We start from the raw sequence: 11,154 nt of genomic DNA on the forward strand, positions 1-11,154 counted from the left end.
ATTTTTAGACTGTGATCATCTCCCTTGAGTTGGCTATTTCTTAAGATAAATGCTATTTCACGTCATCTTTTCTCCTATGTTCCCTGTGTCTTATTACTTGAGACTGTTATGTTTTAACTCTATATCCTCTGAGATATCTAATGAAGACCTTTTGGCATGCAGGCCTTCAGAGCCTCCCAGTAGTGCAGTATGAACAGGAACACCAYCTACTACTTACTTTGTATGAGATTCTTACTATATGTAAGAACTGACTTCTGGTTTACTTCYCAGTTACATCCTCTAATTTTCTCTATAGTCCCATTGCAAAGACTTCTGAGTCTTTATAGGTGACACCATTTTTTCAGGTAGTCACACTCAAAATAGACAAGCCACTAAGCAAAGTCTGTGGTTTCTGTGCAAGGTCTTTAGCAACAGGGAGCTTTTACTTCAGCCATAACATTATCAGAGAAGAAATCTGGTGGTCATCTGATTTTCCAAAGCCACAGAAGCCTAAGTGTTTTATTTTTAAAACCTTTGCAAGTATTTAGACATTGTCAAGAAATCATGTTCCAAAATATATTTGCTATTGCAGCTGCTATGTAATGAAATGCAAATAGTAAGTAATGACTCTTTAAACACAGAAGATGAGAAGCTTTTATTATTTATCCTTAGAAAACTTTAGAGTCATTGAACAGATTTAGAATCTGTGACATTGCCATTGAGCTCAGCCTCCATTTACTAAATCATAGCTAAGAGCAGAGGTTCTGTTCGCAGTTATTGAGCCCAGTTATATTTTCTTGCCAAGGATTTCTATAGATATAGAAAGGTATGACAAGGAAGGGACATCAGGGCAGCTGACTAATTTAAAAAATACTCTTAAGTGAGCAGAACCACTACCCCAAAAAGGGCAGTCTGCACACTTGGGAATGAGCAGAGAACTAAGCCAATATACAGGGTCAGTCTAATGTTACATATTTATAGTTCGTTCCGTTCCAGAGGACTGTAATAGTAAAGGCTGTATGTATCCATCTGCAAGTCCCACCATGACTGCTGACATCCAGTAGTTTGGTGCAAATGAACCATTTAGCTGCACAAAATGGTGATGCAGCAATTTCCAGCAAGGAACCCAGGTGTCTGACAGGAGGAGTATTTGCATGACTGTGCTGCAGTGACTCAAACTGGGATCTATCCGTGCTTCTGCAAGGACTGAAATTTTGTGGTTAGGGCAGACAGCTGTAACCCTGATACAGGGGCTGGGCATGATCCAGTCTTGATGTGAAAAGGCAACAGGCTTCACAGGCAACTAATGTTGTACTAGATGGATTCTGTCCTTGYAGAGTGGCCCACTGAAACTCCGAGTTGTTTGCCCTTCTCAGTGTGCAGCCCCAAGGAGCTTTACAGCTCAAGGCACTGTGGCAGCAGATGCCAAGTGCCATGAGCTGCCCCAGACTGCAGTGTCCCTCAAAAGCCAAAAGCAGAGGGCAAAGATGTCAAACAATAATTTCTGCTGGTGGGAGGTAGCTTCTGGCTGAAATGTTGAAAGCCTGTTGTCTTTAAGTCTACGTAAGTGGAGAAGTTGGATCAGTGAGTCTGTGGAATAAGAATAATCCTTCCAAGGCARAGTGTATGGAATGAGACTCTGACTCTGGTTCCAGTGTCTAGGTGACTGCTCACCTTGACACCATTTGCCAGGAAGGAATAATTTATGTTGAGATGCTGTTTGTGGGTGATTAATAACTCAAACCCACAGCTYTGAGTTGACAAGCTACGAGCTTGGTAGTGTAATTTATAAATAGGAATTAGAACAGGTCTTCAAACTGGTCATTAGATACATTTTTAGATTGGTCATTATATTAAAGTAGGGAGGATGAAAGGACTTGAAAAAATCACATGATGAATTATTGGCAAAGCCAATAAACAAATCCTAATTTCTTCCTTTGACATGTCCGTGTGTATGCTGTAACAAATGTAGAGAGACAGCTAATGACAGCTAACTGTCAAAAAGCACAATACAGCTCATGTAAAAAATCAGAACAGCTTTTATTGTTCACTGTTAGAGAAAATACAGCTTATAACACAAGGAAACAATGGTGTGTTCATGCGAACACACGCAATGTGGAAGGATGTATATCCTGCATGTTTTAGTTATCCRGCTAAGGGTTTTTCCAGTATATTTTCAAGGTCACTCAGCTCATCCCAATAGACTTTGCTATTGATTCAAACATGTACTCAAGTGTAAAGCAGTCAAAGATGGTTACAWAGTCTACAGGAACAAGTGGCTCCATTCTGGCTCGTGAGAAACACAGGGATGAAAGCAAGGTGCATTCTGCTACTAGGAATGCACCAAGAGCATTTCTGAGGAAGAAACATTTTTCACGACTTGTCAGCATACTCCCCTATTAAAGAGCCTATTAAAGAGAAGCAATGGATTCCTAACCAGCCCACAGAAGCTGATGCAGTTTGCCAAAACAGAGGCTGCTCGTTGCAGCTGCTGGGGAATCCAGTGCTATGATCCCGGTAGAGATGTCATGGTATCCTTTCTTAAGGCACCTATAAGCATAGGATCTCAGCACTGATCTTATGGGCTGTTGCTGCAGCTAAAAACCAGCTGACACATTAAGTTGCTTAATCCCTGTAGTAATTGCATTAACATCCTTAATGGAGGTATAACATGGATGAATTTATCCCTCTGCAACAATGTGAGGGAATAGCCCTGTAACTACAGTGTGGCAGGGATGTCTGACAAGAACATTTTTCTGTTTGTTTTAGTGCAAAATGAAGTGTCCTCATGGGCTGTAAAGCCTCCCTGTCTTCTGGGATTTTGAACCCTTCACAGCACTAATGGTGCAGGTGTCCCCTGTGAGAGGGTGATGTATCAGGGCTCTGACACAGCAGCAATGCTCTTGGCACCCTCCCAATTGTTTGCTGCATGGCCACATTTCCTTCTGTCTCTCTCACAGGTATGCATAGCCTGCCTCATCACACAGCTTCTCAAACACAGCATTTTCATTCACCTTTGTGGTTTCCTCTCCTTGTCTCTCCATCTGATCATGATTTATYTGCTTGCTGCTCCCTGTCAGAAGGGCAGCTTTGCCTGGACTCTTATTGGACAGAGGACTGCTAAAAATAAGTAGCAGAGCTACAGTCTTGACATGTCATTGTGTAGGGAACAGATCAAGAACAGAAATGAGAAAAACTCAATTTGTTTTTGTTTTCCTCCTGATTTTCTAGCCATGGAGACAAGGGTTACCTGATGTATTAACCATGTGCACAGCCTGTTCCTCGGACAGCTTGATTGCATTGCAGTTCTGTCATTAAGGGCTTCTCAGTATTGTGAATCAAGAATCATACCCTGAGTTGGAAGGGACCACAAGGATCACTGAAATCCAGCTCTTTGCTCTGCACATGGYAATCCCAAGAATCACACCATGTACCTGAGATCATTGTCCCAACACTTCTGAAATGATGCTCTCGTGAAGGTACCTCAAGTATGTAACAGCCAAAAAGTCACCCCACAAAACCCTCCCAAGGATTAGACACCATTTTTACAGACTACTACAACAGCCCAGGCTCCTGCTGAGGTTTATTAATACTATATAGGGTGACCAATGGGGCTRGGGACTGAAAGAATCAGACAGGAAGCCACTGACTAATTTTTCTGCTAGTTCAAAGACTATTGCCACATATGCAGGTGCAGTGATGTGACTACTAAGCTGCAGTATCTCATCTACATGGTTTATGATTTCCATGTTAATATGCTAATTTTATTCTGTTTGATAGCCCATCCTTTCCTCCCACAGCGGCTGCAATCCCAAGAGATGGAGTAGCCCAGGTCCGTAGTGATCCAGGAGACAGTGGGAGAGACCAGGGAAGGTGTTGTGTGCGTGGGATGCACACACATGCASGGGGATTTTATTTCTCTTTCTGCCTATGGTAGTTACTCTCCACATTCAGCACAGGGATGAGAAGTCCTAGCAGCCACTTCTTGCCAAAGACTTCTTGCAGGTTCTCCCTCCAGGGCCGGGCTCTTACCACCATTCCTTTCCGCACCTGGTACCGTGTCTGCCCACGCAGGATCAGCAGCATCTGGTGGCAGCAGAAGCCGGCGCAGGCCAGTCCAATCCCAAGCCAGAGGTAGAGCATGAGGATGACAAACATCTCAGAGCTAAGAAGAGCTCCTGCAAACCAAGAGTTGGGAGGAGGAAGGACAACAAAAGAAAGAGTTGGATACACCTCACAGTGTGATACAGCCCCAAGAACCAACAAGCCACCTGTTTCCTCTGGCCACAAGTAGAACAAGACAGGCTGGTTGCTCTAACTATATTAAATTATTTCCTTCATAGTGTCTGATGCAGTGGGCCTGCTGAGGAAATACTAAAATGATAATGGTCTCTGTAATATCTCCTTTTGCTTATATGAGGATCTAGATTACAGCGACAAATTCAGCCAGAAGTAAAGCATGTCTTTGAGACTCCAGCACTATTTTGATGAAYGTTTAATTTATTTAAGGATTTACCTGCTTCTCACTGTAAATCTAAAATTTCTACGATTTTGAAAAGACAAGTGGATCCTACAGCATGTAGATCCTTCCAGAAGCCTTACTGTTTGTATTAACACCAGGCAGAAAGATTTGAGATTTCTCTCCCTTTTTCTCCCTCTCTACTATATGAGTATGTGTGTATATATACATATATACACACACACTATATATGTACAATGTTTAAAAGGAAAGATAAATTAATAATGACTTTCCTACCTTTGGGGAAAGGAAGTTTTCATGTCAATGCAAGAAAGAAACAGAAACCTTTCTAAAATGCARTCCAAATTCCTTTTATTAGTTGCTGCTAGAACACTCAAAATACTTTGAAAGTCTGAAGCTCCCAATTCAGCTGGGGGGTTTTTAATATATATTTATGATGAATAAAAATGAATGATGAATAAAAATATTCTATAGGCCCTTTCCTCTACAATGATTTCAGAAGTCCTTCTGGAAAATATTAGTATAACAGCAGGTGTCACTGAGTGACCTTTCCATGTGTAAGCAGCTCTAAACCCATTAATATAATATTCTCTGTGCGCCCATATGATGTTTATGCACGTAGTTTCTGTATATGGGTATATTATTAAAAATATTTACACACAAGCACACAAAGGAAATGAAATGTGTGTCAATAATGGTATAAATAGCTGATATCTTTCCACTGGTTCCTGAAARTTTTAGAAATAAAAGAGCTCTCACATGCTCCTGTTCCACTAGAAGACTGTGGACCCTACAGGAGCAACCGTGGACCCTACAAGAGCAATTGCAGTAGAGCAGGGTTTACAAGGACATTAGAGGTGTGCTGCCGAAAAGAGGTACATGGGTGCTTCAGGTTTTAAATTCAGTACAAGTGTCACTGGATATGCATCTCTTGCTTCCCTTACACAGAAGGCTGGATTAGGTTGTATCATCTGGTTCTGCAATCTGTGAATCCCATCTCTTCCACCTGGCAGTGCTATAAGTGAGAGATTGGGGCAGGCTCCTCTGAGGATAATTTGTAAAGACACTGACTACAGCCTCAAGCTTTCAGAGACTGTCCTCACTTGAAAAAGGTGCAGGAGTCATTCGGTTTTCTTCCTAAATGCAATGTCATCTTTCCCTTCTTATTAGATCCCATTCAGCTCAGTGGGCTCCGTATGCAACACCGCAAGAGAAGATCAAGCCCCTTAGGATAATGACAAATCCTCATACCAATTCTGTCAGAGTAACTTAATCTATCAGGTAGGAAGCTCAGAGCCAAATATTGGATTTTCTGTCCCTCTTTTACTGGACTAGAGTGTTTGTTCTTTTCTACAGCTAATACCAAGATGGGATATGGAGAGAGACATTTTCTTTAGACCCTTAGCAAGGTGGCAAGAAACTTTATTTATATAACCTGCTGAAATTCAATATCCAGAAAGTAATTACCCCTGTTTCCTCTTGAAAATATTAAACATCTCTGAGCCATCTTTTCCATATACATGGGGGTTTTTTTATGTTTTCTTCAGGCTACTGACATACAGCATTTTCTATAATTTCTTTTGTGGGTCCAATCTGATCTGGTTTTAAAATAGTGCTCTCCATTTGTCCCTCACCACCAGAGTCTCTTTTAGTCTTGCATTCTTTTTTGCTCTAAGTGACCCAATGTGATCTCAAGCTTATATTGCCGTATATTATCCATGCCAGAAAAGCTGTGTCGGAGGCTGCATTTACAGACTTTGGGTCAGATGCTGAAATCCATGCCTGAGTACAGTTTGGGCAGAATGAGCCAGCTGAAAACTTTCCCAGCATGAAATCAGGGAACACTTAGTTGACATAAGACCAGCAGATTCACCCTTCATCCTCCTTGGCTATTTCTGCAGTACAGTGGGCATGATGAAAAAGACAAAAGATAAAGTTTTTTTCCTTGCTATTGCAGTTCTCTGTATCATACAACAACCCTTAAGTAATAGTTACATTAGATAAAAATACTGTGTGAGCAACCCTTTCAGGTAACTGTTCAAGACAATGTTTTTCTTTCCTGAAATGGAGGTTAAATGTGCTGGTAAAAACCCAGTAGGCCCTTCCTCCCAAGCAGTCAAGACACCACTTGCCTGTTTSTTGCTGTGTGAGGCAGCAGTTCTCATCTCAGCGGAACCAGAGCTTAGGTGGGAGCTGCTGGGAGCTGCTGCCTCTCAAGGGTGTTCTGGCTCTTAGCCCTGCACCCAGTCCCATTGTGTCCCTCTCAAACACTGCCCACGTGCTGTCTTGGCACYGCAGTTGCTGACACCAGGGCTGGGGCACTTAAATGTCTCTGCAAAGATATGCCAGGACCCACTTCTGTGCAGATGAGCCCTCAGAGTCAGAGAGAACTAATTCCTTGATAATCTCYTCCCACATCACTGCTCCCCCTCCCAAACTGCTGTGCTGAGCAGAGCTTAGGCACAGGGGAAAATCATTCCCAGTGTTTTTAATGCTAGTAAAGCTCATACAATATTATTTACAAAATTCTTCTAGTTGGAAAAATGACTCCATACTAATGTCATGGCAGGATTTCATGTTTATTGTCTCTCAGTGATTACCATGACAAATCTGCTAATTTGCCAAGTAGAGAGATATTTGTTTGTTTTCAGATGGCAACCCTGCAAACCCAGCCTGGAATCTGAAAAGCAAGCTGGGGCTTCTCTGGCTCCTGTATCCCCAGCAGTGGAGACTCCGCACTCAGATCTTAATCAACACTTTTGGTGACAGTGCAAAAGCCAAAACAGACTCCCTTCTCTCTGAGCTCAGCTGAACCTGCAAAGCTAAAATACATGGGATACCTATTTTAGTCTGGTAAAAGCTGATGTAAGTGTGTGAGGCAGGAGCTGCATGGGGGGAAATGGCAAKCTTCTGCAGTCACTCTCAGGGCAGAGTAACAGTCTGGGCTGTCTGCATAATCCCTTCTCTGAGGTCAGGTTCTGTCTAACTCTTGGGTTTGGACAGAGAAAGGGTTGAGATTGGAGAGTATGAGGGTGTGCTGAAAGGTGAAGAGGAAAGGCTGGAAGAGCAGAGGATGAGTTATGTGAGCAAAATCAGGAGAGGGAAGGAGAAGGATTGTGGAGATATATGGAAAAGCAGGAAGACAGGGGAAAGGGGAAGAAGCTGAAAGAAGTGCAAGTGATGGTGGCAAGGAGAAGGAGGTATCTGCTTTAAGTGTGGAGCTTTTGCAAAGAGCAGCACAGAGAATTTCCTCTGGTCCCAGACTTGGGTCACAAAACAGGTAGCTAATCATGTCACATTAACTCCTCTCTCAGTTTCTGTTGCCTGAGCCCCAATTCTCCAGTGCTGGRAGAATGAAAAGATCTCAGTAAGTTTGCCCTGACAGGAGGGAGGAAGTGGGCGACAGTGAAGGGAGTGAGTGGACCTGGACGAAGAGAAAAAAAGGGATGTGGGSAACCTGCAGATTTGTAGGGTACAGAAACCTACAGAATCCCCCACCTCTACCTGTAGGACAGGCAAAASATCCCCCATACCTGCAGTGAAATCCGTCTCCTCTGTCTCATTAAAACACATGCCCTGCACAACAGATAGCCGTATTCTATCACCACCAAGTCGGTTATGGGGCATTTTCCAAAGCCTAATGCATTAGGAATATGGCTATGGCTGGAACCTGGAGTGGGTCCCAGCTTCTATGTCAGGTGAAGCAATGTCTTTTGAAAAGGCTTGCTGTAGCCTCCAAAGAAGGCTAATTGCCCCTCTTTCCCATTTCCATACCACACCTCCACACAGATGGCTATCCAAATAAGATCATGTCCTCCCATCCCAGGAGCCCTGGAGGAGGAACACGCTCCTCATCTCCAAGCAAGGAGTCCTTACCTGAGAAGAACTGGCTGATGGAGTGAGGCAGAAGAGTGAGGAAGGCCAGTGGGTCCGCAAAGGACATGGAAAGTGTAGCAGAAATGTAAGCCATGCCTGCCACCAGGGAGTGAAGGCAAGCCAGGGAGGTGTAGAGGCAGAACATGATGAAGTTTCGCATGTTCCTGCTCCCGATGCAGTTCCCTGTGAAGAAACAGTGGTGGTCATGCCTCTGGGTGACTCTGGCACACAGTCTACAGAAGTGAGTGCCGGGCAAGGCTGAGCCAGGGGACCTGCTTCCATCCAGCCAGTCTGCCACTTCGGCTCCTTTGTCCAAGTTTAAGTCCTTGCCCAAGTCCTCGGGGGAGTTCTGGATCACAAGGACGTAGTTGCCCAGGGCATTAGCTGAGAGGAAGAGGAAGAGGGCCCCATGCAGCAGAGCAGGTGAGAAAAGTGGGGTGGTGGAAGGGTCTCTGAACATGCTGGGGATGAAGACAAAGATCTGGAGGACGAAGGTCACTAGGGAGATGCACAAGAAGTAGGCTGGAGCGACAACATTGAGCAACCTGAGAACTAGCATTGCGGATTAGGTTCCTGCAGGGGAAAGCAAGGAGAGAAGGAACATCACCRCTCCGGCTGCACACTTCATCCTTCCATTTCCTGCCGGGTCCCGGCCCCGCTGCCTTCGGGAAATGCCCTCCGGGGGCCGCTCTCCCTCGCCGCCGCCCTCCGGCCCCCTCCGGACCGGGGCAAAGGGACAGCCCGCKAGCAGCGACCGCTCCCCGGTTCCCGGAGGAGACACCCCGGCACTGGCGCCAGCCTCCGGGGAACTTGCAGCAGCGGTGCCCCGGAGGGGCTGCAGCGGCTGGAAGGGGAGAGGCGGCTCCCGCGGTGTGCTGGCGATGTGAGCACTGCTCTGCTCGCCTAGCAGAGTCTCTCYGCCAGGCAGGGTCAGTTTTGGTATTGCATGAGAGGAAAAAAGGTGGTGCTGGAGGAGGGGGGAGTGAATTGGAAAGGAGGGGTGGGAGGAGGAGAAGGGGAGGGGGGAGAGGTTGCTCTAATCCACTGCAATACGGATCAAATCCAATGCTCTAATTTATCCCTTAAAGCCACGGATCTACAGATTACCTCTATGACCGCTGCCCTGTTCTGCACGAAATTAGAAAATATACAAAACAGCTGGTCAAGTGCTGTCCGGATGCAACCTGCGGCGCTTGGCTACCGAGCCGGGGCAGCCCCGCAGCTGCAGCCGCAGCTCCGGCCGGGCCCGGCGCATCCCCGCCGGAYGGGCAGGTACCCCCAGCCCCGGGGCTCAGCCCGCATCGTCAGGGCACAGGACAGCCCGGAGGGACACACGCGGCGGGCAGCGAGCCGGGTGGCGGTGTGGGTGCCCCCGCACACCGAGCACACCCACGCCGGCAGCCCCAAGGACTCCCCAGAGCCGGTGTCTGCAGAGCCCCGGCGGCCCCGGACCCGCCTCGGCCCCGCGGCGCTGCGGGCTACACGCTGCCACCTTGCAGTCCCCTTGTCCCCGGGCGCGGCGGGTGCCGCCCGGTTCCGGCGTGTCTGGCGCCGGCGGAGCCGCTGCTGCAGCCGGCCATGCCGAGATGCCCACGGCAGCATAGCCGGAGCCAGCSCGGAGTCTGCGAGTCTGCCCTGTGCTTTGTCCTCTTCCTCTCCCTTCCTGCTCCTTTCCCGTCCCTCTTCTCTCCGCCCCTGTGCCCCGTGTCCCCCTCCGTCCAGTGCCTCGTGTAACTCCCTGTCCCTATCCTTGTCCCTGTGCTTTTCAGCTCCAGACTTTCGCCTTTTTTCTCTCTCCCACTCTGTATCTCCCTTCGCCGTCCTGTTCTGGTCCAGTCTTCTCCCCTCCCGGCTCCCCGCCCCGGCTCGTCCCCACCATAGCTGTCCCTTCAGGACCACCCGCACCTGCTGCAGGTCCTTCCATCTCCTTCCGAGCATGACCTGGGTCAGGGGAAGAGAAAGGTATTCTTGGACCTCTGAGGTCCTGACAAGTCCCACGGGGAGAGCAGAAGTGCGGGAAGAGGCATTCTGCTGCTCCRGCCTGCAGAACACCATTCCTTCCCTCAGTGTGGGTGAGGGAGGCAAGGTGAAGCTTCTGTGTGTCCCCATGCAGCGCCAAAGCTGCCCCTGTTGGAACCAAGAGGATGCAAGGGAAAATTGGGGCGGGGGAGTCTCTTCAGGTTCAAAGCCTCCCTTAACACAAGAGCTGGAAAGGCACTGAGCTGGGCAGGTGGTGCCTGGGCAGCATGACACTCGGTAGAAGTTCTGCAGACATGTGTTTGCTCTCTGATACCTACACACCCTCACCCCCCTCTGCCCACCCACTTTATCCTTGTACTGTCTACAAACGCTCTGTGCACAGCCTCTCCTTCTCCTACAAACCTACGTGCTGCACCCTGCCAGCTCTGATGAACAGCATCCCTATCTCCCTCCACACATGAGCCCCCCGTGACAGGAGAAGGGGAGAGAAAAGGACTATTGGGCTGCAGCTGTGTTCCTGGAGACAGTCAAACTCTGCACTGGTCAAAAGTCAAAGAAAGATGCATTTTACCTAATCTTACATCCTAGGCTTACTGGTCAGCCCCTCAGCACAGCCTCTGCTACTCTGTGAGAGACTCTCCCTTTGCCTGAATGTTCAGAGCAAAATGAAAATGTGTTTCATGTYTCAGTTTCTAGGGAGAGAGGCCTGGAGGATAGAGAGGCTGTGCTTGTCTCCTGCACGTGCAGTAGCATGGAAGGTGATGACAGCAACCAAGTGTCCAAGGGTTCTTTATAAGAAATAACTTTTCTCTCAGATAGCTTCCATGGTTCAACATTTC

At 47.2% G+C, this 11,154-nt stretch overlaps 1 protein-coding gene across 1 annotated transcript; it reads right to left on the bottom strand.

Annotated features, from left to right (window-relative positions):
* Positions 1-2,050: 2,050 nt before the first annotated feature.
* Positions 2,051-9,204, bottom strand: ZDHHC22 (zinc finger DHHC-type palmitoyltransferase 22). The gene is made up of 2 exons (XM_057378207.1): positions 8,336-9,204; positions 2,051-4,157 (listed from the first exon to the last, which is right to left on the bottom strand). The coding sequence occupies exons 1-2, from the start codon at positions 8,892-8,894 to the stop codon at positions 3,892-3,894; spliced, it is 825 nt and encodes a 274-aa protein (XP_057234190.1). The 5' UTR covers positions 8,895-9,204; the 3' UTR covers positions 2,051-3,891.
* Positions 9,205-11,154: the final 1,950 nt, after the last annotated feature.

This window comes from Malurus melanocephalus, unplaced genomic scaffold (genome assembly GCF_030028575.1).
Source record: "Malurus melanocephalus ecotype Western Australia unplaced genomic scaffold, MMel_1.1 scaffold_0, whole genome shotgun sequence".
Taxonomy (NCBI): Eukaryota; Metazoa; Chordata; class Aves; order Passeriformes; family Maluridae; genus Malurus; species Malurus melanocephalus.

Excerpts from the sequence above, each read along its gene's own strand:
- ZDHHC22 (XM_057378207.1), bottom strand. The coding sequence starts at position 8,894 with ATGCTAGTTCTCAGGTTGCTCAATGTTGTCGCTCCAGCCTACTTCTTG. Across the intron at positions 4,158-8,335 it reads CATCAGCCAGTTCTTCTCAG|GAGCTCTTCTTAGCTCTGAG; the intron begins GTAAGGACTCCT and ends CTTGGTTTGCAG.